General features: G+C 40.7%; 2 protein-coding genes and 1 long non-coding RNA gene across 6 annotated transcripts in view; 2 read left to right on the top strand and 1 right to left on the bottom strand.

The window, feature by feature from the left end:
• The first annotated feature begins 1563 nt into the window (after positions 1-1563).
• On the top strand, positions 1564-15154 carry LOC138359686 (NAD(P)H pyrophosphatase NUDT13, mitochondrial-like). The gene is made up of 5 exons (XM_069319114.1): positions 1564-1659; positions 5688-5886; positions 8819-8983; positions 12092-12237; positions 14500-15154. The coding sequence occupies exons 1-5, from the start codon at positions 1630-1632 to the stop codon at positions 14716-14718; spliced, it is 759 nt and encodes a 252-aa protein (XP_069175215.1). The 5' UTR covers positions 1564-1629; the 3' UTR covers positions 14719-15154.
• Positions 15155-15208: 54 nt separating this feature from the next.
• LOC123775192 (cytosolic Fe-S cluster assembly factor NUBP2 homolog) overlaps positions 15209-27041 on the bottom strand; it is a 30194-nt gene continuing 18361 nt past the window's right edge. For all 4 annotated transcript variants that reach the window (XM_069319107.1, XM_069319109.1, XM_045770163.2 and 1 more), the window contains exon 9: positions 15209-15439. In XM_069319107.1, the coding sequence (XP_069175208.1) occupies positions 15227-15439 (213 nt within the window). In that variant the 3' untranslated portion in view covers positions 15209-15226. The remainder of the gene's footprint in view (positions 15440-27041) is intronic.
• LOC138349831 (uncharacterized) lies at positions 16129-26925 on the top strand. Its single transcript, XR_011225987.1, has 2 exons — positions 16129-23312; positions 23989-26925. It is a non-coding gene; the product is annotated as an uncharacterized lncRNA (long non-coding RNA).

Raw genomic sequence — 27041 nt, 5'->3', positions numbered from 1 at the left:
GATAGCTTATTCATAGACAAGATTTCATTTGACACACGTTTGATAATTGGTTTTTGACCATTTTGGAAAATTTGACAATTCAATATTTTTTGCCCTTATTTATGCTATGATGCCGAGACTTGAACCAGATGAAACCCTTTTCATATACAACTCGCCAAAAAAGCTTGAAATCAAACCATTTTGAAAATCGTACCTAATAGCCCCTTAATAAAAGTTATAATAAATGAGTTTGTGACAATAATGAATACCATCTCCGATAGTTGTGCAGTAACAGGAGGAAAAACTGGGGTATCAGTTCTACTCCCCAAAATTCAATATGGGGCCTATGAATTTGAACAGTCACTTAAGGAATAATGCAATTATATTTATCACATCCTAAAATCAATTAGGCAATCCCATTAGACATATTTTCAGAAGATACTTTATAAAAAGTTCTGCCTAAGTGTCATTTTACAAAATCTTAGTCAAATACCTTCAGTGAATTACTAGTGATGCAGGTTATGATGAAAGTTATCAAGCAAGTATTCAATAATCCCTTTATGCTGAATATCTAAAGTCTGCATCACCTTGGCATGGCTGCGAGAACAGGGAAGGTGGAGGTACCAGTGGAACCTGCTCCCACTCCTGATAAGATGCTTTAAAAAGTTTGCCTGTAATTCCTCTAGCACTTTCACATGGCTAGTTTGACTAGCTTAGATTGGATGCTTTTTTCAAAACTCGGTGTAGATTCCACCAGTGCTGTTGGGTAAACATGCTATGAAGCTTGTCCTAAATTCTGACAATTTATTTCCTATAATCAGGATTGGGATTCTGACATGGATGGTGCAATATCTCGACAGTCCATGAGCTCTCTCAGGATATCACGACTGTTCTAAAAAAAGTTGGTCACCAACAGTCTTTTTGCTTTGTGGCCACAAAGCAAACTTGTGGTGGAGCAAACCGATAGTCTTCCACACAAATATCTTGCTACTAGGTTTGCTCAAAGTAGGTCTTTGGCATGTTTTGCTTAGGCTGCTGCTGTTCATTTACTGGGTTGAGCAGGTATAAAAAAGCTCAAATTGGACTGCCTCATGGAGGATTAAACTAGGCAAACAGTGTTCTATACTTTGGGGGATAAGTAATGTAGTCCAGTTGAGCTCGGTCCTCTGATTTGACTTGTAGTCAGGGCAGGATTGACCTAACTTATTGGGTAGAAGAATAAACTGTTTGGCACCAATGATCAAATTTATCTGGCACTAAAGCATCTAGGATATCTACTCTTAATTTGAATAAAAAGCCTTTTGATAATTACTAGAGTAGCAAGCAGGATTGAGAAATGGAAGACTTAGGATTTTTCTTGGCAAAAATATAATGAAAAGTAGTTCTTGTTTATCTTTCATAAAGTATCTTGAGTGTACTTCAAATGTCTCCCTTTGATTAAACCAATTTTTAACGCATGGCTTTAATTCTGTACAATGCTACATGTACTCTAGTTTTTTGTATTGGGATTAATTTTTTGTGGCTTCATTAGGATTGTAAAGTTTACACGATCTTGTCATGTTGCCACTTTATACAAGATGATAAATAATTTCAGAGGTGACTCGGTATTATCCCCACGCTGATGACTCTAGTGTTCTAGTGGACGTAGCCATGGATGGGACAGCAAGGTACAGTGTGCAGGTAAAGTTTCTTGAATTCTATATTATCTATATATATCTTTCTAATTTTATCAATGTTCAACTATGTATTGCTTGATGTATTGTAAGTGATCAGTGATTGCTGTGGTAAAGGGAAACTATTGCGTAACATTCTTGCTCCTAACATGTGCTGCCATTGGAAGTGGACAAGGTGTCACCCCCCCCACCCGCATGAATTATAACTGTACTACAGTGGTTTTGTTCATGTGTATAGAAAGAATGGTTACAGATGGTTTCATTCTAGACTGAATTAGATTGTCTTAGATTCCCAGGTGGGGTAGAATGGTTGGACTTATTCTGGGGAGCTGCTTATGGCTTCCTGAAGCCATCTTGTGAAGATGGCTCCCAACTACTAGATCACTTCAGATATGAAGTCGTTTCCCTACTGGGGACCAGAGCCAGAAGCTGGCCCCTTTGGAGGCAGAGAGAACGGGTGCTATCCCACAAAGAAGCATCCAGAAACTCGGTGAACTAACTCGGACAACTGCAGGGTTCAAAGACTTTAGCCTCAAAACTGCCAAGCAAACTCTCCAAACAATGTGTATAAATGAGCAATTCTCTTGACCCTTGCACAAGCTCATTAGCACCAGTCCCTGCCAGTAGGGTGGGGGCCTGGAGTTTAGTCTCACAGCCCATTGAACCAGTTCAGTCAGATTGTGGACACCATCGATTGTCCTTTGTAGGGTTAGTTGTTAACCCAACCCGTCCTCAGACAGTCCATTCCATCCAGCGGTTGACCCCAAAGACACTCTTAAACTTTACCATTTTGAATAAATGGCATGTTAATTTTCTCAATCATAAATGTATTATTTTATATTACCATATAAAAGCTAGCCCCTTGATTGGGGGGAGGGGGGAATTTAGGTGGTTGGGGCACACTGTAGGGTTTGCACACTTGATTTACACTGCACACCATCATCGTCCTTCACAGCTGCATTAACTAGTCTGGTCTCCTTGTATCACTCCAGGCAAGCATCTTCAGTGCCTGGGTGTCCTGCTTGGTCAGTCTTTTGGGCTCTGGTAATCCTCTGCTGGTTTTGGTGTGGCCTTTAGATTCTGTTGATACTACTAGGGATACCCTCTGAGCCTGTTCTTGCCATTTGAGCTGTTATTTGCCTGCCATGGGGTGGCGATTAATTCTTTCTGCCTCTGACAAGATGCCTGTTGTGTTGACACTTGTGGTGACCAGAGTCCTGTGGGCTCTGTTCCCCCTCCCACATGTGATGCCTCTTCTCTTTGAAGTGAGGTGAAGGTTTATTAGGGAGCTGGTACCTTACAGGTTAAGTTTGCCCACCTTCAGTGTTCACGGCTCTATGCCTAATTGGGTATCCTGGAGTTGGTCGTCTTGTTTTCGGGGGACCCAGAACTAGATATCGTCCCCCCCCCCCCTCAACCATGATTCTGGCACTCTTCCTCTGCCGTCTCTCTTAGTGTGGTAAGCCTGACTTCCACTTCTCTTACCCCCCCTTCCCTCCCAATCCCTCTGCTTCTAGCATGGAAATGTCAGTGTTTCACAGGTGACAACTTGTTTGGCCTTTCTCTTCTCGCTTGGGTCTCTTCCTCTTCTGGGGAGGGAGGGGGGGGGGGGCTTGCTGCAGCTTTTGGTTTTTACATGCTTAAGTGACCTATGTTCTCTGCAGTTATTCTGGTATTTTTGGGCAGTGCTTTTGAGCCACTGACAGTTTGCTCTCAATCTTTACCAGGATTTTGTTTTTACTCTTCATTGGTTTTTGGATTTAGTCAGGTAGGCCTTGATACAAATTTTGCCTGCTACTGGCAGCCGATCCTCGCATACAAAGATCAAAGCTTGTTAATCCAGCCAACAAACCCCGTGTTTATGAATGAAAAGTAGCTTACACACGCCGCACAGCTGATGACGTCCGAACACTTCCGACACAAGTGCTTCGCTCGCTTCCCGTTTGAAAAATTCTATTAATGCTTCACCTTTGAACTTCAAATACAAATAATTGCCAACAGAACCTAAATGTCTTAACCTAATCTACACCTAACTGATATTATTTTTATGTATAACTAGCAGTACCCGGCCACGCGTTGCTGTGGCTCGGCAACCTTCCCTGTCCCACAGTCCTCCCCCCACCATTTCCCCTCATCCATCTGCCTCCCAACCACTCCCCACTCCACCATCCCCTCTTCCTTCCCACCATGCCCCTGTCCCTTTGTCCAACCCACCATTCTCCACTCTCCCTTCCTTCCCCACCATTACCCCTTCCCTTGTCCCTTTGTCCTCCCCACTCCCCTGTCCGATGCCTTCCCAAAGGGTCTGATGTTCCAATCACCTGAAATATAAGAAACATAAATGAAAGGAAAATATGAAAACATATAAACTATATTCACGAAATGAACGGTATGGTAAACACGGCTCAATTCCAACACAATTCACACAATAATTAAATCAAAATGAAAATAAATAAATCTGAATTTAATTTATCAATGCAATCAAACATTGAAATGGAATTGTAACATACTTAGTATAGTACGTGTATTGCTCTTGCATGCAACAGATGGTGCCGTTTTTCAAGAAAAGCAGTTTTACCTGTCACAGGTGTGACATATATACTTGTACTTGCAAAATGAACGGTATGGTAAACAACACAGCTCAATTCCAACACACCACAAAATTTGATAAAAAACAATCGCTCCATCTATGAAAATACAATATCAATGCAATCGGAAACATTGAAATGGAATTTGTAACACTTGGTATAGCGTGTATGTTGCTATTATGTGCAACAGATGGCGCTGTTTTTCAAAAACACTTTTTTTTTTTTTTTACCTGTCACTGGTGGCATCTATGTAGTAGGTATATGAAAAGACGTGGCTATTTGAATGAAACGTCAAAGTTTCAAAGCAATCGTAAAGAGGTTTCGAAGACTTCCTTTGCATGGAAAAAGTTCATTCCATTCAGCGGTTGACCCCAAAAATGCATTCATTGATTTTAACGTGCTGTTCATTAAAAAGTGGATCTTCTCAAATATAAATAGTTGTATTGTAATACTGTGCGTATTTAAGTATCGCTTACGTGTTTATGTTCTGGTGGCGCTTATTTATTTGTAGTACATAGGTGAAGCATTTACAGCATTGTGGTTCTGACACAAATTGTCAGTGAAGCACTAGTTAGAAAAGTCTTCGAATGTAGTGTGTGAAACTGTTTCATTCATAAACAGGATTTGGTGGGTGCACGGAAAGGACTTGGACCTTTGTTTATGATGGGCTGCTTGGAGAGTATCAGTAGTTCAACCTGTGGGGAAGGCCTTGATACAAACCTTTTAAGTATCCATACACATGTTTCCTATCCTGGAGAATGGGAATTAATATTGTATCTTGGAAAATGATTATGGTACCATGACTACCTATCCCAACAGGTAGGGCATCATGGTAAAAAAGTATAAATTATGTCAATGAATGTGTAGTGATATAATTAAACTGGCTTCTCCTAAAATAAATCTAGTGTTTGTAGAGCTATTTGGGTTGTAGGTTTTTAAGTTTTTAAATGTAAATGTTCCCAAATGATTGTTCTATTGTATGGTAAAATAAAAAATTTCATACTAGATTGATTTTACTTAAATATTAAATAGATTTTGTAGTAAGTACCTTCAACTTCATTATTAATGGCTTGCAATTTTTCTTTTGCTTCTAAGTGGCACAACAAATGCTTTAAGATTTCCTCCTCAGACACTTATAAAAAACTTTAAGTGTAATCATTCTAAAGTTCCACCCCCCCCCCCCTCAAAACAAAAAAAATGACACTACAGAATTTGCACCATGTGAGTGGATGGAGCTAAGCATGATTTATAGTCAGAATCGTCTTTTTACAAATTTAAGTACTGTATACTGTACGTTACATTGTTAGGATAAAATTGCTAGATTTCTACAGTAATTACTAGAAAAGTTAAGATACTATAAAAATTGAAATGTTAAATAATCTTGCAGGGCAATTTGATACATTTACAAAAGGTCTAGGGTGAATAAAACTAAATTGGTATTCCACAGGTGGGAGCATTACCAAGAACGACCAAAGATGAGCTACAAAGTGCAACGGGTGCCACATTTACTGACTTACGGGTTGCTCTCTTCATGGTCTGCTGGAGAGATGCTCACACGCTCTCTCGTGCAAATTCTCTACACTTATGGAATAGAAACAGTGCTTTTTGTGGAAAGTGTGGTGCTCTAACAGAAAGAAGTGCTGCAGGTTAGTGATAGTTTCTTGCAACATTTTAAAATAGTCTCGCACGTTGCACAGTAACCATTTTAACGACAATTTGTAGACGTTTCGCATTGTTAGGAGGGGCAATTATTTAAAGATAAATGCAGCCACAAAAATAGCCTTCCAACTGACCGCACATGTTAATGCAGACGAGTCGCAATAATAGGACTGAAGATACGACCGAACCACACTTCAGAGGAAATAATGACGTTTCGGTTTGTCCTGGACCATTATAAAGGGCTAACACATGACTTGATAGTTCAGGATGGACTGAAATGTTACTTCTGATATGTGGTTTGGTCATGTATGTTAATTAAATTTTGTTCTGCATTTCAAGTTTAATGTACCGTTATAGATACACATCAAACACGAGGTAACCTGGACTTTCACGGTTTGCATTCTTGGGACTTGAACAGACCAACAGTATGGATGTCTCTCGGTAACACACGGGGTTGTGTAATACAACAACTTAAAATTTTTCTTTATCATTGTGGGGAATTTACCAGCAGGTAAATATTAATGATTATATAAAATGGACTGTATTAGACTTCTGCTAGATAATACCGTGAACACACATCATAAGGGGGGGGGGGGATTCATTCAATAGTAGTTATAACGTTAGTTATGTTTCAAAGAAATTATAGGGTTAGTCACTAACTGAAACTAGTGTAAGCTTAGCAGATTAGGTTTCAACATGAATTATCTGCTGAACATCAGAAGGGTCGGGCAAGGCAAGCATCCCATAGCTGACACTAAAGTCACGTGTTGCCATAGAAGGTAGCCCCAAGGTCTCCATTGATCGCCGCCTCCTGCGAAAAGTTTACACCGTAAACACTAAAGCAAGTATCCTCACGGCTAATCTCTTGTCGGTAGCAAATATTCCATAGTTATACATGTGCTCAACATGGAGATTTGGGTTTTTAATGTGGTATACCTGATTGGTCACTAGAATGCCTGATTATATGGCCATGCATCAATGAGTAAGACTGGATACCATGTGTTTTGTAATCTGAAGGTTGCAGTAGTGTTGGAATGTTATAGAACCACGGGTGACTTGGATATCCATCACTACTAATTTTGCTTCCCTCGTTAGACTTGCTCCTCTCAGATCTTTTGCAAAAGTGCCATCTTCCTCCTCCTATTGAGGTGTGCATCACAATAAGTCATGCTACTAACTTTTACCCGTTCATTAACTAGAAGAGTTGGGCATTATTTTTATGCCTTGATTGAATCTAAATCCAGCAGTTTTTATTATTCCTAATGCTGGACTAGAAGTTAGTGGGGGTTTAAAGCACATTTGATGTGCTAAACTTGTGGTGTGACTCTCTCACTGGCAGTGGGATGGTATTCACAACTGCGGTAATTTACCTCGCATGGAAGATTACATTAATTCTAAGTTAATTCCATTCTAAAATAAGGTTTTCTGAGAAAGGAGAAAATAGTAGATTGGAAATATTAATATAAGAATAATAATAGCGTTGCTTCGATACTGACTTGACGCAATCGTCCTATACATTTTGAGGGACTTCTAGACTTTTCCTAACAGGAAATTGATAAGTTACTAGTGTAAATTGACAAGATTTTAACTAGTATTGGGCGTTAGTAGTTTAGGGGTCAGAAATTTCGGACAATTATACACCTCATACCCATTCCATTGGCAGTGGTGGAAAGGGTTAGTGGTGCATAATGGGTTCAGGAACTGAAGCTCATTCATTTAGCTAAGTGACAATTTTAAGCTAGTTAAAAATTAAGTGTACATACACGTCCAATAATTTACACATATAAAAAGATTGATACAGTATATATATATAGCAATTCGACAAGAAGCTCGCGAGTCACTGTACAAGGCACTTTACATCTATGGTGGGTCACGGTTACTAGTCTTGCTCCACACCCCACCCAACTGGTGGCAGCTTTAATCTTGTGCCAGCTGCACCTACAGTATGCAAATTTTGGATACTTTACTAAGATTCCTGACAGTATTATGAATGAAGTACTTGCACATTTCTTGGACTCCATTAATGGTGTTCTCAGAATTCTGCAATTTTTTGACATTCCATTATATAATGAAGCAAAGTATGCAATTAGTTCTGCTGACATTGTCATTATATTTGCCATTAATTATAAATTGATTAAATATTTTTTTTCTGCACTCGAGGGCACCTAACAGCTGGGTGGACAGTGCTTTGGATTAGTAGTCCTGAGGTTCCGGGTTCGATCCCCTGGTGGAGGCGGAGACAAATGGGCAAAATGTTTTTCACCCTGTTGCCTAGCAGTAAATTGGTACCTGGGAGTTACAGCTGCTACGGGCTGCTTCCTCGGAGGTGTAACAAAGGCCTGGTTAAGGACCGGGCGCGGGGACGCTAAGCCCTGAAATCGTCTAAAGATAACGGTTTACATTTGGTCAAATCTACATCAGCAGATGTTACAAACTCCAGAGGTACTTGTAGCTGAGCCTGAGCCTAACAGTGGTAAAGTCTAGAAGTCTGACCTTATATAATGGGGAAACCTTGTATAACAAGGATGACATTTATCACTTGACAAAATTAATCATACAGTACACACTGAAATCACAACTGTACAGTCCATTCTAAAATAAGTGAAAACAAGGAGGAAAATGCCTGAGACACCTCGCTCACACCTGACTCCTGCCAGTTTCATCTCTGTGCATGCAATTACTGGGATGCTACCCCTCATGGGTACATGTGGGAAATGTACTTCACACACTCCTAAGACAAACATACTGAACTTGCAAATGCGGATAAATGAAACTTAAATTTTACATTTAAACTGCTTAATTTATTCACTCTGCATTGAATGACTTCTGAATGTGTCTTATGATAATGATTATACAGAACTGTATTTGAAATTCTGGTATAACAAAAAAAAATTAAACCAATTTTTCTTTCGCACTCAGGCCACTCACGCAAATGCAGAAACTGCAGTATGACTAACTATCCAAGTGCCGTACCTGTAGGCATCGTCCTCATTACAGACTCTGCCCATCAAAATATCGTCCTTGTAAGACAGCCTCGTACTCCAAGGGGAATGTATTCATGTATTGCAGGTTTTTCTGATGTTGGTAAGTTAATATTTCTCTTGTTATGCATATTTGTTGGGGCCATTTCCCTGAACTTTTTCCCATAAATAAAATTGGCCTTGTATCTAGGGTGTGATAGTGGTGTCGAGCTAGAAAGCTCGTATGGCTGTGTAGATGAGAGTATCTGAAGGAAAGAGGATGGAAGGAACAAGTTTAAGACTTGTTTGGTGAGCCAAGTTTGAAAAGCAGGATGAGACGGGGATTGGCAGAGATGAGTGCAAAGCTAACCTGGTCTGTGGAAACATGCGTCAATCTCTCTGGAGCTGCTTCAGAGCTATTGTACCTGGTGCTTTTATGCTTCATGTTCTGCTGAATTTGCACTTGAAGTCGTGAACTGAACTGCACATTGTGTATATGTGGATAATCAAAATAAATAGATCCTGAATGTAGTTGTCCTTGTATAAAAGTTGCCAAGAGACAAATCCTCGGCAGTTTAAAGATCGATTAATGAAATTAGGATACTGCTTTGATCTTGCATACCCAGCCCCCAAATACCTAGCTTGGGGACTGCAGTCTGTCGCCTGAATTACAGAAATGTGGCAAATATATCAAAATTGCAGAAGTTTAGTCGTGGACAAATGAACTCTTGCTGCGATAATTGCCCAGTGTAGTTGCAGGATGAGCTACGCTCGGTAGCCAGTCTTCCCAGTACTCTTCATATGCTTTGAAACTACCCATGGTTTTTGCCTGCACCACAACCTCACTTGGCTCACTACCACTCTGCAGCCCGTCCTCCAAACAAAGACCCCCAAGAGATTCCATGCACCCGCCAAACCCCTGTTCATAAATGAAAACGGTTTATGCACGACTCGCAACTGATTTTGTCTGAACACTTCCGGACAAGTGCTTCACTGACTAATCTTTCTTGAACCACAATTTTATAAATGCTTCACCCACGTACTACAAAAAATTGCCAAAAGAACCTAAACACCTGACTTTAGCATATTGCGTATATATAGGCATAGGTAATCTAAAAGTAAAAAGGAATGTTTGTTCAAAAGCGCTAATCTCCAAAAGTTCTTCACCGATTGCTTTGAAATTTTCACAACGTTCTATTTGCATCAGAGCAGGTTTTTATATACATACCATGTAGATGTCATGTCAATGATGGGAAAAACATGTTTTTTTTTTTTTTTAAACGGCGACATCTATTGGACGTAAGAGCAACACGTGCTGTAATCTTAAGTTTTTCACCAATTGCTTTGAAATTGACAAGTTACATTCGAATATGCAAGTTACTATATACCTATTATTTGGATGCCACACATGTGATGGGTAAATTTTTTTTTAAACGGCGCCATCTGTTGCACACAATAGCAACACGCACTATACTAAATGTTAAGATACCATTTCAAAGTTTGATTGCATTGTAGAAGTGAGGTGCCGCATGGGAACAACTTGGTAGATTTTCATTTTCTTGCTTTCAAATAGTTTTGTTTAACAGGTTATACTTATGTCAAAGTTGGGGTTCATCATTATGTAAAACTTAAAATATACACGTGTACAGCCATGTATAAATATATGCACCATTATATTTAATCATGCACTACTTGCATCTTTAAGCCTAAATCTTATATTTATAGACAATGTGAAATTGTTAATCATTCATTTGCTTGTGTTAAACGTCCATGGCTCCTAGTATGGCCACCCTGCAGATTCAGTGGTGTGCCAGACATGGTTACTTTGTGGTTACCTTGTTGGTTTTGGGGATTAGCATCCTTGTGGCCCGGTCATTGACCAGGCCTCATTGCTGGACTGGTCAACCAGGCTGTTGGACGTGGCTGCTCGCAGCCTAATGTACAAGTTGCAGCCTGGTTGACGAGTATCCTTTGGCGGCGTTTATCATTCTCTTGAACACTGTGAGGTGTCGGCCAGTTATGCGCCTTATTTGTACTGTAGTGGCAGTGTTGAACAGTCTCGGGCCTCTGATGTTGGTTCTCTTGTACCTATTGCTCCTATGCTTTTTCAACCTAAGCATAGATAGGGGGTATTCTGCACATCCTGCCATGCCATCTGGTCTCGTGTGGTGTTATTTGTGCAGGTTTGGGTCCAGCCCCTCTACTATTTTCCACGTGTAAATTTCTCTCTCGCCTGCGCTCAAGAGGACACAGATTTGGTCACTAGTCGGTCAGTCCAATGGTTGTCATCTTCACATAAAGGAAAAAAAGCATGTATCCGAAAGCTAGATGCTCCCAGTAGTCTCTATTGCAAACAATACCCTAGAAAGTTTTGTGGTAAAGAATGGTATAATCAATTCAGATCTGGTATATGTACCAGTATGTCTTATAACCATTCCATAGACTGTAAATTATCACAACTTGTCTCACCCCTGCATGTCAACAAGTAATTGATATTGCCTCAATATTTCCTCCTCCCTTAATTGTATCCAAATACAATCACTACTTCACTAGCAATACAAACGTGTATGTACAAAATCAGCATGCATACGACCAGAACCACTGCTATGGAAACTAGAACCATAACCAAATGCCACAAAATTCGGTAATCATTATTACCACAGCCAATACTGCAACTACGATTACAGCTACAAACGCTTCAATCACAGCATGCAGAACAACCAACCTTTCCACAACTGCTACAAACCATAACTACCACCCCAAATACAATTTGCTACTAAAGTTGGCATAACTGCATTCCACCATAACTATAGCGTACAAGCAAACAAACAAAATTCCCAAAATTACAACCATATGCCGCTGCTACAATCCCCTCGATGCCAGTCATGCCCGCCCCAAAATGTTCAATACTTCTCAATTCATTACACCAGCCTACTTGCTGCGCTTCTTGAACTTGGACGACCACCCTGTTCATAGTAAAAGGAATGGTCGCTTGTGATGTCCCACCCATGTAATTTGAAATGCATTTAATTTGTAATATCTTTGACATTCTCCTATACTGTGCAGTTCCATTTAGCACTTTCTTTCACCGTTTCCTACCCTCGAATGTGAGAAATCGATCTAGTAATTCTTTGTGAAGGAATTTGGCCTTCATCCCCTTGATTGCAGATTAGTATCTTGAAACCTTTCCTCATTTATTTTCATGTGAATTAATGAATGGGTGCTTTTGCAGGTGAAAACTTGGAACAGACTGTGCATAGAGAAGTAGCAGAAGAAGTAGGGATAGAAGTGTCTTCTGTACGATATGTTGCATCCCAGCACTGGCCCTTCCCAGGATCTTTGATGGCTGGATGTTTTGCTACTGCAGAAAAACAAGAGGTTAGATTTATGGTCTTGTATAGTTTATTTGCCATTTTGTTTTACACAATGTGTAGAATGTGTTTACAAGCAATTAGAGTACTGTATATAGGCATGCAATATAATAATGACCAAACCACTTCTCTGAAGCTGGAGAAGCGAATGTTTCGGTCCATCCTGGACCAAAACGTGACAGATTTGGCAGGTGTGATTTAGATGTTGTCGAATACGTTATGTAGTGCAGAATTTAGTGAGGATAAGAGCAATTGATGGTACTAGTTTCTAGTGGTAATTAACCCGTTTCAATGACCAGAACCTAGTTTTGCCTGTAACCATTCAGATGTGGGGGATAATGTTAAAAGGAGAAAGTGATAACAATACTTGAAACTTAAAGGTGATGGAACATTGAGCAAAGAAATGGCTATACTATTTTTATTGCCTACAGACGAAGGTTTTAAATGTTAAAATTTAGTCTGACAAATGTTGAACTTGGTGGGATACTACTTTATCGGGACCAACGTGGGTTTAAACCAGGATGCTCCTTTCTCTTGCTGTTAGACCACTGTGAGTTGGCCTTGGATGCAATTGAAGATAAGCAAAATGTTGCTGTAATACACACACTTGCAATAGTGTGGCATTGTGTGCGATTATGCCATGGTCACGGTGTGAATGAAGGGAATAACTGGTAAAGTAGGAAAGATGCACATTTAATCCCCTAATGGCACCCAAGAGTCAACAAGGTAAAATATGGATTGCTATTAAAAATCTTCTAACATTGAGTAGAAGCTAAACACTGATAACCTCAAAATTGTTTACATCGTTGTCAATGGGGCCACCCAATGGTTAAGGGGGGGGGGTACCCACTATGGTGAAAATCTAAATCAAACCCAGGACCACACTTAAAATGCAATCAAACCACATAGAAGTAAAAATCTATGGAAAACCATGAAGTAATTATATAAAAGTAGTAAAACTACAAAAGAACAGTGGCTGTTGGCACTGAAAGACAAAAATGACAGGCTGGAAAACTAGAACCTTTCAAACATGGTGCCGTTATGCAGCAGTGAGTTTTTTAATAGTATTAGAGTAAAATATTTTTGCACATAAAGAGCCCCATAAAATAAACTGGTGTTGACCTGGAAAATTCGGATTTTATGGCCCAAATCCATTCAATGAAACCTTAAATTACTGTGTTGGGACTACTTAAAATTTCATGTTGTACTAACTTGAGTGCAGACAGAAATGGAATTTGAATTTAAACCTGGAAAGTCTTTAATAATTTGAGTATAAAGGACCAGAAGCTTTCAGACACTCGGTAATGTTACGACTGGTTTAGATAACGCAAACCCAATATGGTAACTATGTACAATATTGTGAATTGTTCACAGCAACGGTAGTCGTCGTATGATAAGACAGCATCGTGACGAGGAAAGCTGTAAGCCACAGCTGTCTTGGTGCTGATGGCAATAGGCTAGTCACACCTGGTAAGACCAAGGCTGACAAGAAGTGATGCTGCTGGCTGTTATGTTGTAAGGCTGCCAGTTGAGGCAGATCACGGGTGTTGCTTCTGGCCAAGCTGTCTACCAGGCTGTTTAGAGCATGACTGCTTTTTAACCAGTTTATGGGAAATGGCTGTCATTTGTAGTACATGGAATTCCTGAAACATTATTTCTAATGCAGTTGCTAAATCTCTAAATGTGGCATAACTACCCAACATATCATTAAATAGGCGACTACATAAGTAGGTACCTGATCAACTAGACTCGTGTTTGAGTTGAACTGCATTCAGTGGCATCGGTCAACCGAGACCCATCCAGCAGCCCGTCCTCCAAAGACCCAAGAGATTCCATGCACCCACCAAACCCCCTGTTTATGAATGGAAAAACGGTCTACACATGACTCTAGACTGATTTCGTTCGAACACTTCCGGAACAAGTGGTTCACCGATGAATTTTGTTCAAACCACAACGGTGTAAATGCTTCACCCATGTATTGGAAATACAAATAATCGCCAACAGAACATACACCTAACCTATGCCTATACTGTATATGCACAATATGCTAATATATTGTAATTTATATTTGAGAGAATTCCCATTTTGAATGAACAGCATGTAAATTTATGAATGCGTCTGTGGGGTCGACCGCTGGATGTAATAAACTAGTAGAGGACGGGTTGCAGCCGGAGAATGAACTGCGAGGACATTGATCCTTGGACTCGAGGTAACAATGATATATACTTTAATAAGTTATTTTGTAACGAGACATAACTTTTCTTTTCAGTTGACCATAGATGAGAGAGAACTAGAAGAGGCACGATGGTTTTCTAGAGATGAAATAAGTGGAGCTGTAGAAAGAATAACCTCTAATCCTTACTTGAGGCTCCGTGGTAAAACCTGCGAAGAATTGCTTATTCCCCCGCCAGGAGCTATAGCATATCACCTTATATCCCACTGGGTCAAGGGTACCCCTATTGAAGAGATTTATCACCATATTTACTAATATTCCTTATGAAATTGAATGATGGACTTTGATTTTTCTAGTATCTACCTAACGAGAAAGTTCTAAAGCAATTGCCATTTTTGTCCAAGTATTTTCTTAACCAACACTAATATTAAAGTTAACATGCTTAATATGCATTTTGGATACCAGATATTTATTTGTAATGTTGACAGATGCAACATTACTGTACATAAATTTCGTACATCAATATGATGTGATGTTTTAGCATAGTTTAAATTGTAGAGCTATTGTATTTATTTAAAATTTAACATTTTAATGTCGCTTCCCCTTCTATAAGAAAATTGTACGTAAATTCTAGTAATTGAAACTTTGCTGGGTAATTTTTGGGAAATATTTTTTTAGGAAATATCTTTATTTTAATTGTAGTCTTGGGTATAGCTACCATTTTCAATTAAAAAAAAAAATAAAAAAAAAATTAGAAGGGGATTATCAAAATTGTTAAAATTCTTAAGGGATTGGAAATAAATGGTTATAAAGTATCATGTATTCAATTGGCCACATTACATTTAAAATCTGAAAGTTTTGCCATAACTTTTCTTAATATTGCAACAACAGGAGAGTCGGAATCGAGTCTCTGAATATTGTATCCGTCCTGAGCAGCTGCTAATTTAGGGTCCAGTGGTAGACATGCCAGAAGAGGAACGTCATATTTCTTGGCTAAGTATTCCCCAGCCCCTGAGGAAAAAACTGGGCTCACATCCTGAAAATTAAAATTAATTTTTAATTCCATTAATAAAAGTTTTCAATGTCTAAATATGGCATGATTAATATTAACAAATGGTTTTCAATAAGTTACTCTAAATATCTGAAGTGAAATCTTCCCCATTTTACACATGAGGGTATGGAACAAAAGCATGACCCAGAAATGCTGAGAACACAGGATAAAGAGAGGCACCCTTGCCCCTCCCCAATCCCCATTTTCACAACCCAGGTGAGTTGGGGGAAATTGTCATCATTATGAACTCTCTGCGAATGACCTAAATTTTCCCTCCTTCCACTTTGACATTTTGTGCATCTATATTCTGGCCTAATCATTTCCAAATATTTACCTTTTCTGAATCTAAACTAGTCCAATATTTATTTTTATACTAGCTGTACCCAGCCACACATGCACGTTGCCAAGTCACAGCAACCCTACCCGTCCTCCCAACCATTCTCCTCTTCCTCCATCCCCACCATTCCCCACTCCCTCGTTTGATGCGTTCACAAATGGCGTGATATTCCCATCACTGAAAAGTAAGAAGTTAAATGAAATTAAAAAAAAAAACATGGTATGGTAAACGCAGCTCAATTCAAAGTCATATAGATAAAGGTTTTTACAAAATGTAGGGAAGGGGTGGGGGGGGGGGGGTCAAGGATGGAATGAGACATTGGTAACAAACCGAAAGAATCTAGTAGGAGAGAGAACCGTACCGAAAGAGGTTTCACCTTCCTACTGTTCTGAAATGCCTTTTCCTTGAATACTCCATTTCCGTCTTCACCTACGGGTCCAAGTCTACAGATGGTGTAGGCTACTGTTGTTTTTTCCTGACCACACCTGTGTTGCCTGCCTCTGGAAACCAGCATCTTCACGGCAGAACTTTATGCTATTTTTAATGCTCAACAGCTTTCTCGCTGTCAATCCTCCTTTGTTGTTGTAGTTTACTTGCAGTGCCCTCATAACTAGTCATTTTAAGTCCATACTGTGGTAATTGAAATTCAACATTGGCTGTTTATCTCCAGCAGGTTTAAGATGGTAGTTTTGCTGGGTTCCCAGCCATATTGGCATTTCCTTAACCCTTGTGCTGCTAAGGGCCTTAAGCTGCTCTGGGTTATTTGGCCTGTCACCCACAAGCGCACAAATTTTTTTCTTAACCTGTTAATTTGTTCCCTAACCAAGAGAAAAATTTAATTGTACATAGGGGAGGGCATAGTTTGTAGAACATTAAAAAAAAAATCATATTGGCCTATTGCACGCTTCCCTGCTGGTGGCAAATGTTTGTGCTTGAAAGGCCTCCGTGTAAGTGAGCCTGTGTAGCAGCATGGTGCAATACTGGGTTCATAATGGGTCATTGTATGCCAGGAATTTTTGCCAAACTGTTGGTAACTGTGTCAAAAGTGTAAAACCAAACTAATGAAAAGTTGGTTTACGTCCTTTTTTTTTTTTTTTTCACCAGCTACATATTGTAATGTTCAGCATTCTTACGTCAAGATGGAAACTTTTTTTTTCATCCACTTCCCTAACACTAGACAGCCCCCACCATCATGTCACATTTATCAACCAAATGCATGTTGATATAGTAAAGAACACAATCTGGCTTGTATACTGGTTGTTTCGTTGCTCGGTTCACTCTTGTACCATCGTGAACGGTTGTCAGCAAGTTCACTTCTCGTCTTTCCACCTAACTGAGAGTATTTGATCACTTTTTCTTAGCTGGCAGTCACCAACTTAGACTGTCAAACACTGGCATTTCCCTTCTTGGCTTTACTGTGCTCCACATTCTAGTTCTATTTTCAGTCAAGAACCTAGTTAGCAAGGGACTTTTATAGTAGTTATACATGTACAAAATGTGGCACTTGTTCATCCATGGTGCCATCAGTGACTTCACCACACTACCTGAGAAACCATGTTGGTCTTTACTGGAAATGTCAACATCGCTAGCAAAATACAGAATCTTGTAATTACCAAAGTGTAGTTACAGGATGGGAGCTACGCTCTTAACTTGTGTAACACGTTTCTTGTTTCAGTCACACAGAACATAGAATTTAAATCCATATCTGGTGCATTTGGAGGGAATATATTGCTTGAACCTAATACGTCCTTTGAAAAGCACAAGGGATTCGTCAATTGCCAGCTTCCATGCTGGTACGTAGAAATCTCTGTACTTTACAATCGCTTCATAATGTTCCCGACTCCAAAGTCTATCATCCTGTCTGGTCTTCAAATCAAATGTTTATTCAGGTAAAAGTACATTCATAGAGGATTAATTACAATGTTGGATTAATAGAGCTAGTACATCAAATGCCTAAAGCCACTAGTACGCATAGCATTACTTGCAAAATGAAGACACCTGAAGAGTTTCTGAAACCTGTCTTGACATATATTTCCTGAACAAAGGTGTTGGAATAGTCTGATCTTTGCTCCAATAATCTGAGAACGTGTTTTACAATTTCATACAGTGCCAAAAATACATAAATTTCACCTAAAGTAGTGTTTTTCCTATGCTGTAATCGTGAAAATTGTCATCTCGAAGGGAAAGAGTTGAGCTGCATGAAGGTTAGTTTGGTGTACAATATATTCCATGAGCGGCTCATCATAAAATGCTGTAAAATAATCCATTTCACACATGTCCTCACCAGTATCGGGGAAAAAGGTCGGTAATCACAACACCTTTATTGTCAAAGGCAGGAATTAGAGGAACAAAACTGTCACCATCACTCCACAAAAGTACACCTGGTGTCCTGCGAGACGGAACGGGGGAGAGAAATTTTTGCACATCATGGACCAGGAGCTAAAGCCCATCCACGTAAAGTACGGGCGCTACATGAACACAAGGTAGAATCACGTGAACGTGAGGGTCTTGGTTCCTCATGTGGTGGCGCTTGGCTGGGCGAGACCCTGCCGACGTGACAAGATCTCGCTTGGTAATGCCACTGGCACTAGTGGTAATACTATGCTCTGATTCCACTTCACTAAAACCAGAAAAGCCTCAGTCCTCTGACTTGTCTCCCAAAATATCCTCGTACTCTAAATAAAACTGTGTGGTCGTGCGTGAATTGGAGTAGACACTGGGCAAGGTGGCACTGGTGAGCGTGTAGGCTGCGCAATGGGAGCAGGCTGAATCTCAAATTCTCACTGTGCTACTATTATTGGTCATTGTGTGTAATCCTTATCAATGTCAGTCATCGATCACTTTCCTCGCCATCGGAAAATAATTCGCTAGTTATTTGCTCTTAAATGATTGTGTGGTGCATGCTCGGAAGGCGTTTGGCCGTGCGCTCGCCATGGGTAACTGAGGCTTCTCACTCTTTGGTGGCAGAGCTGGATTTTTTTCAAAATGACGGCTGTTTACTATAGCCCGTGGGCAGTGTATGGGGGGGGGGGGGCCCCCCTACCCTGTTGGCCATTCCAATCTTGCGTGGTACTCAGTCATATGATGTGTTGGGCAGTATAAGGGTTAAGGGCTTCAACATTGCTAGGCACAAGGAAAAAAAATCCAATTTTTTTTCCCAAGTGTTTAATTGTATTCCCCGAGTTATCTTGGAGTTGTTCCGGGGCTTAGCGTCCCCGCGGCCCAGTCATCAACAAGGCCTCCTCGTTGCTGGACTGGTCAACCAGGCTGTTTGACGCTCGCAGCCTGACGTATGAATCACAGCCTGGTTGATCAGGTATCCTTTGGAGGTGCTTATCCAGTTCTCTCTTGAACACTGCGAGGGGTCGGCCAGTTATGCCCCTGATGTGTAGTGGAAGCGTGTTGAACATTCTGGGGCCTCTGATGTTGATAGGTCTCTCTCGGAGTACCTGTTGCACCTCTGCTTTTCAATGGGGGTATTCTGCACATCCTGCCATGCCTTCTGGTCTCGTGTTATTTCTGTGTGCAGGTTTGGGACCAGCCCCTCCAATATTTTCCACGTGTAGATTATTATGCATCTCTCCCGCCTGCGCTCAAGAGAATACAAATTTAGGCTTTTTAGTCGGTCCCAGTGGTTTAGATGTTTTACACACTCCAAGTCGGCAATTTCTTCAGCTTTGAAAGAGGCTGTCATTGTGCAGCAGTATTCCACTCGAGAGAGCACTAGCATCTTGAAAACTATTATGGGCACAGCCTGAGCACAGGAAAAATGATAAAAAATTTAATTGTACTTGCCAATGATGTAAATGAGCAGAGAATTTGGCTGATGTTAGGGTGCTTGCTCAAGCATGCTGCATCCCGTAAGCATTACGCGTGGCATTCAAGCTGCCCGAGTTGCCATGAATATTTCTGTGGCATTATTTGCAGTATCTATGGCATATTTTACCATTTTTGTTATTCCATATATTTTCACATGTTATGTACATGTTATTGCATTGGTATTGGACATTTGGTAGTTCTGGAGACTGTGATACTGTGCGAAACAGTCTACATAGCACAAAGGGGACAGCACACCCCTCACACCATGTTGGAACCAATCTTTCGTTTCTGTAGCCCCTCGTGTGGTCTTGCAATGCACTCATGATGGTCTATTGCATGCATTCCAGTTGGTGGTAATTTCTTTATTTGGTGTAGATGAAAGCCTTCCCTGTAAGCGAGCCTGGGTGTGGGAGCATGGTGCAATACTGGGTTATGAATGGGTCTTTGTATGCCAGAGATTTCTTTGCCAAACTTTCTTACTAATTGTTTCATAACTTGAAAACTAAATGTACGGAATCATGGTTTTCTACCCGTTTTCACATGATACATATTGTGACTGTTCAACATTGTTACGTCAACAAGGAGGAAATATATCCTGGTCCACTTTACTGTTTTCTGTACACACACTACTACCCTACCTTTGTAATACATTTATCAACCAAATGCATGTTTGTTGTAATTCATAACATTTTGGCTTAAAGATTATTTTTTGTTCTGTTCACCTTGCCACTGTCCACCATTGTACCAGTGTGAATGGTGGTCAACATGTTCATTTCCATCTGCTTGATACCTGCTTGATGGGGTTCTGGGAGTTCTTCTACACGCCTGGAGACCGAGCCCAGGCCAGGCTTGACTTGTGAGAGTTTGGTCCACCAGGTTGTTGCTTGGAGCGGCCTGCAGGCCACTCCAAGACCGCACATACCCACCGCAGCCTGATTGGTCCGGTACTTTTTAGAAAATATTCTAGTTTGCTCTTTATGTACATGGCTGTTCCCACAATATTTCTTATACTCGCTCAGAGGATGTTGAACTGTAGACCTCTGATGTTTATACAGTGTTCTCTGTGCCTATAGCACCCCTGCTCTTCACTGGTTCTATTCTGTATTTTCTTCCATATCGTTCACTCCAGTATGTTATTACCACCAGTTATTTCTTGGCTCTCAATTGCCTACCTGCATAGCAGTGTCCAACACAGGATTTTTCCGTTGTTTTGCCTTTACTGTGCCTCACACTCCTGTTCTATTTTCAAGCAAGAACCTAATTGGCAAGGGACTGGTATAATAGTTGTGTATAATGTGGCCCTTGTTTAGATATGGTGCAAGCAGTGACTTCACCACACTACCCGAGAAGCCATGTTTTGTCATTACCAGGAATGTCTAAATTTGTACCCAAATACATTTTCATGTGTAACACTATTCCTACATCAGAATACAAAGAATTCTAAACCTAAATCTGTGGTATTTGGAGGGAATTTACTTGAAGGCAGCACATTTTTTGAAAAGCTCAAGGGATTCATCAATCACAAGCTTCTGACCTGGTTCGTAGAAATCTTTGAACTTTCCAATAAGGCCATTTAGTGCCGCACCCTCCAAAGCCTATCATCCTGTCTCATCTTTAGTACTTTCAAAATGAAGACGCCCATTTATCAAAAATCTGTCTCGAGACATGTATATATTTCCCGAACGATGGTGTTGGAACAGCCTGGGCATTGTCAAACACGTAATAAACCATTATTGGAGCAATGTTTCATCAACATACACAGTGCCAAAAACACGCATTTTACCTACAGTTGTATCTTTCCAACGCCGTAATCATGAAAAATCTGACTACTACTCGCCAATGAAATCAGTCATGTATTTATTCATTTCATGAACAATGTCCCATGAGTGGCTTATCAAAATATGCAGTGAAGAGGTCCATTTCATACATTTAATCACCATTATCAGGAAAAAGGCCTGTAATCCCAACATTTTAAGCAGAAGGCAGTCAAGGGGAAGATTTTGTTCCAGAAACTTCTGCCATCACTCCACACAAATACACCTGCTGTCTTCCAAGAGGCAACAGCTGCAACAGTGACGAATCAGTTACTAGGAGGTGAAGCAGGTCTAGCAACAGTAGGGGCAGGAAGGGACGATGAGGGAAAAATACTTGAAGATGAGGGGCTTTGTTCCTCATTGTTGCCATGCAGTGGTGCTTGGCTGGGTCACACGATGCCGATGTGACAAAACTTGGCAACACCACTGCCACCAACAACAGGCGTGGTAAAACTATTCCAATTCTAAATCGCTAAAACCAGAGTGATTCATCTTCCTCAGACTCTTCAACCAAAACATCAGTCTTGCAAAGTAACACATGAACTGTGTGGTTGGGCACGAAGTGGTATCGAATGTGGAGGAGTAGGCACTGGCGAGTCTGTAGGCCTCCTCATCCTTGTGGCACCCTCGTGTTCATTCTCACTGTCCGTGGTATCAACATCCTCAGGCTGTGTGTAATCTTGATCTATGTCGGAGTCGTCAATATTAGGTTCATCAATCTCATCAAACAATTCATCGGCAGCGTGTCCCCATAGCCTTCCTCCTACTACCGTAACCGGTGGTGGGGAAACGGCTCTGGCAAGGTTATGCGTTTGCCATACATGTTTAACACTTTCGCCCGGGCATGACGCAGCATTGCGTCACCCACTTTAAATAATCGCCAAAAATCAGGTTTTTATCAGATTTTTGGGGGACTGGTTTTAAAATGCGCGCCGATGTCTTCCCATTTTCTTTGTTGAGCCTCGTGCCCTCGGGCGGCTTGGCACACGCCGTGGGCTCATTGTTTTCGCTCCACTGTTGTGACCAATGTTGCCTCCCCTTGCATCTCAAACGTGTGAACATTTTGGCTATTTTCCGTGGCTCTATTTCTTACTGCGGCTTTAGAAACTATCTACGCTTACTCCACGATGGATAGTGATCATGAACAAGGCCCTTCCAAGAAGAAAATTGTGAAAGAAAGGCTTGAAAAAGGCGGGAATTGGGAGTGTAGCTGGAAGGTGTCCGAGCGCTCACTTGCGGCTAACGCATGGCCCGTCTTCAACTCGTCGGCGGTTGGAGCGTGACCAGGTTTTTTATTTTATATGCTAATGTTCCTCTAGAGAATTTTATTGCGAACCCATTGAGACCAAAATGAAAGACCTAGGACGAAAATTGAGGTGACCAGAGTGAAAATAGTGAAAACATTTTATCGCGTTTGCGTGCTCCTGGGTAACTCGTTCGCACTTTCTCTGTTTGCTGCGGGTAATTAGCCGGGCTTTTGGAGTTTATATGCATTTAGTGCTGTAGAGAATTCTATTGCGAACACAATGATACAAAATTTAATCTTGTAGGACGAGAATTAAGGTGACAAAGTTGAAGAGTATACACTTTTCAGAATTTACGCGCGCTCCCGTGACACCCTGGGTCCCGATATCGCACAGTTGAGAGGTGGCGCGCGGGGTACGCCAAAGTGTTAACTCATGGGCACTTGATAGAGTGCTGCCCTGCTCCTTATTGTCCAAACTGCATTGTCCTTCTTACATTTGTGCAGTCTTGTTGAATGTCCTGACTTTCAGGATGTGCACGTGTCTTGATTCCTGACTGTACCCTGGTCGTCGCCTGTCCCTCGGGTCGAGGGAGGCACCCTCGACCAGGCCGCGGGGACGCTGAACCCTGAACTCATTGCAAGGTAAGATCCCTCGATAGAATCCTTGGTAAATCAGATATCTTTGATATTGTTCCCCTTATGCACTTTTGTTCTAGTATTTTCATCCTTAGTGATATTTAGTGCCTTTTGAATATCCTGCACATTTGATGGTGCTACATAGTCTTTCCCGCTTTGCGTCCTTCTTTGATAATTTGCATGTACTTGCTTCCCTTTCTCCCGCCCTCCTCCCCCCCTTTTTCCTGTCAGAAAATGTAATACTGTAACCTAAATAAATTCATGTTACTTGTTTTCAAGTAGACTGTGAAAATAAGCAGGTAAATAGAAATAAGCATAAACTCCATGAGAAAACACCACCAATTTAACTTCAGGCTATGAAAATGGCAAGAGGGCTACTATTGATGCTGGTGCAGTATTTCTTAAAGCATGGCACTTGGGCTGACTTGACTGGTCTATGATACTTGCCTTCCCTCTCCCCCACCTCCCTCTAGGATTCATGTGTGGAAGTGAAGCGAGGTTAGCTGCATGCACCTGACTGCCTACTTTGGACACTCAATATTTTATGGATACAGATGGCTGACTGGTGGTCCACATAAAATGGCATGCACTGTGCAAGGGTTAAACTTGTATATGTGAATGTAACAGTGAGCTGCTTTAATATTCATGCCTGTTCAGTCATTTAATGCAGTTGTTCTTGCAGGCTCTCCAAAACTTCTGCCTCCATGCAGTCCCCAAGCTCTCATGATACCAGATGTGGGCCCAGCCAAATTGGAAACGACATTATGCATGACTTCTTTCTCTAGCTGCAATTGCTGTCTCTACAACAGAAGCCTCCACCAGCACTGTGAGAGGATACAAAATGCACGACGACAGCCCTGCCATGACTTTTCGAGTGCACAATGTCAATCACAGCCCACTCTTCCTCTTCCAGACAGTTGCCCTCAGTGTAAGGAAGGGGTCCCTTTTGGAAGAATGTGTTATTAATACTAACTCAACTGTGTTGGTTTGTGAGGGAACATTTGGAATTCTCATTAGTGCAGTGGCTAGTCCTGCACATATGCAGTGCATTGTTACAGTGTGAGCATGTGGCCCTCTAAAAATATAAACATCAGTCCAATGAAGGAAAATATAGTCCCAAGTACATTCAGTGGTTGAAAATGTGTACAAATTGGTTAACAGTAGGAAACCAGTTTGGAACTCGATGAAAGAAAGAAAAATTTGGGATACAATCTGAAAGAATATTATAGGAATGCTGGTGGTTAGACAGAAGTGCACCAATGATTCGTTCACTTGGCTGGTGGTGGTAGAGAGGACCAACTGACGTCATGGGATGCTCGGCGGTTTTCAACAATGCGGTAAGTGCAGTAATGTCAATTTTGGTGTGTTATTGTTATATAGTTAAGTGTAGTATATAGATATATTTAAATTATGTACATGTCCCAGTGGACGGTTGGTATTTAGTGGTGGATCCATCCCAGAGTGGGTATTGTTGAGCACATGTGTGTTCTACCAGTCATTTTCTGTGTTATTTGTTTAACCAATAAGAACCTTGTCTGTTAAGATTCCTGGAATTTGTGAGAGGATTGTAATGTATTATTCCTATAGTATTAAAAGTAACCCTATTCCAAGTAATACCTATTGTGAACTATTAAAATGGTGATAATATTTTATCTTGGTGTCTTAATGCCTTGATACCATGTGAGGGCACGAGATAACCTTTGCCCAACTATAACAATAGCACCACCCTGCACTTACCATATTGCTAAAAACCGCTGAGTGTCCCTTGCTGTCAGTCAGTCAGTCTTTGCCACCATCAGCCAAGTGAACGAATTATTGGCACTTCTGTCTAACCACCAGTGTTCCTATAATCTTTCAAATCGTATCACAAATTTATTTGTTTCAGAGAGTTCCAAACTGGTTTCCTTTGTACGCATTTGTACACATTTTCAATCACTGAATGTACTTGAGACGATATATTTTCTTTCATTGAACTGGTGTTTATATTCTTTTAGAGAGGAACATACTTGCACTGTGACAATGCACTGCGTATGTGCAGGACTAGCCACTGCACTGATGGGGATGCCAAATGTTCCTTTACAAACCTTAGTGTTAGTATTGATAACAGTCGAGTTATCAATACTAACACCCTTTTCCAAAAAGGAGCCCTTCCTTACATCACTGTCTCAATGCCATCTTGCTATATATACTGCCTCTAGTTTTATCAGATGGCCCATGGTGTCCAGCCACCATTTTCCCCATACAAACGGCTTCCAAATTGGCTATACAGACTGCAGTGTCCTGCCGTTTTCTCACCATATAGCCTCAGTGTCCTGACACTATCTGGCTTATCTGGACTGCCTCCAGCTTTGCCCTATGGTCTGTAATGTTACAAAACTAGCTTGCCATATGGATGGTCTCCAGCTTGGTCATACAGCCTGCATGGCCAAGTGTCAGGACATTGTGACTGCATTGTCCTGACACTATCTCACTATACAGTACAGTCTGTGTAGCCAAGCCGGAGGCATTGTACTGATGCTCTCACCATATGGATTGCTTTCAGCTTGGCCATATAGATTGTAGTTTCCCAATGCCATCTTGCCCTATGACAGTTTGGTCAAGCTAGAGGCAGTCTATATGGTGAGACAGCATCAGGACACTACAGACTGTTTGGTAAAATGCACAACTATCTACACACCCAGGCATCTTTCAAGAAAGCTTTGTTGTCATCAGCATGTCTGTTATTGGGCACTGTGCAGATGCCTCCTAATCTGCGTGGGGAATAACGTCTTGTTCATCTTTGATACATTGACTATAGGCTGCCCCTTTCCCTGGAAGAGATTGAATATCTGTGCTTGAACCATTTTTTTTTTTATTTACGTAATAAGAATCTTTATCAACACTTGCCAACACATTTTATACTAACAAATTCTACAGCATTTCCTAAAATAAAAACTTGTACTTCCCTCAGTAATTGACTTCATACAAACCCCCAGTAACATTAGATGTAAGATAAAAACTCACCCTTGTATATTTTTTTCATTTCTGTAAGGAATTTACACCAAGTTTTCCCGAGTGCTTTGTCAAGTTCTGAGTGTTTGATTAGGATGAGACTTGCATCTTGACATCTAATCAAGATTAGACATTGAGATGCAAGTCTCGTCCTAATCGCACACTCAGAAGAGTGTGAAAGACTGAAATTTATGTAAGGAATTTACACCAGCAAACAAGTGTGGGTTTTATCTGTTATTATGTCTGTGAGAAGATATTACCATTACTAAACATTTAATGTTTTATTTCTAATGCTTTTAGATATAAATTTCAGTATCTTATTTAGAACATTTATACATTAATGGTGATCTTTATCCCCAGAAATACAAAGATTCTCAACAATTCTGCTACTCTGATGAGCAATGCCTAAATAAATATAATGAATGTATTATCATCCAGCATGCAGTCTTGGTTTAAACTATCCAATCTTTTCTTTACAGCACATCATGTAAGTTTTAAGTAGTTTAACACTTTCGTCCGGGCATGACGCAATGCTGCGTCATCAGTTTACTGTCGGTAGTCTCGGGGATGACACAATGCTGCGTCGTCCACTAAAATAATAGCCAAAAATCAGGATTTTATCCGATTTTTTGGGGACTGGTTTTAAAATGCGCGCCTATGTCTTCCCTACATGCCTATGTCATGTTCAACACACAACACTGAGGTGGTAAGTACAAAATATTGCATTATTTTGTATATATTTTT

This window comes from Procambarus clarkii, chromosome 92 (assembly GCF_040958095.1).
Source record: "Procambarus clarkii isolate CNS0578487 chromosome 92, FALCON_Pclarkii_2.0, whole genome shotgun sequence".
Lineage (NCBI taxonomy): Eukaryota > Metazoa > Arthropoda > Malacostraca > Decapoda > Cambaridae > Procambarus > Procambarus clarkii.
Note: the sequence above shows the minus strand (reverse complement) of the source record. Positions and strands in the feature narration are given on the sequence as shown.

Bases quoted from the DNA above. Each gene is read 5' to 3' on its own strand.
- LOC138359686 (XM_069319114.1), top strand. From the start codon at position 1,630: ATGGATGGGACAGCAAGGTACAGTGTGCAG. The intron at 8,984-12,091 runs GTAAGTTAATAT...GTGCTTTTGCAG, and splicing joins TGCAGGTTTTTCTGATGTTG to GTGAAAACTTGGAACAGACT. The intron at 12,238-14,499 runs GTTAGATTTATG...TTTTCTTTTCAG, and splicing joins CTACTGCAGAAAAACAAGAG to TTGACCATAGATGAGAGAGA.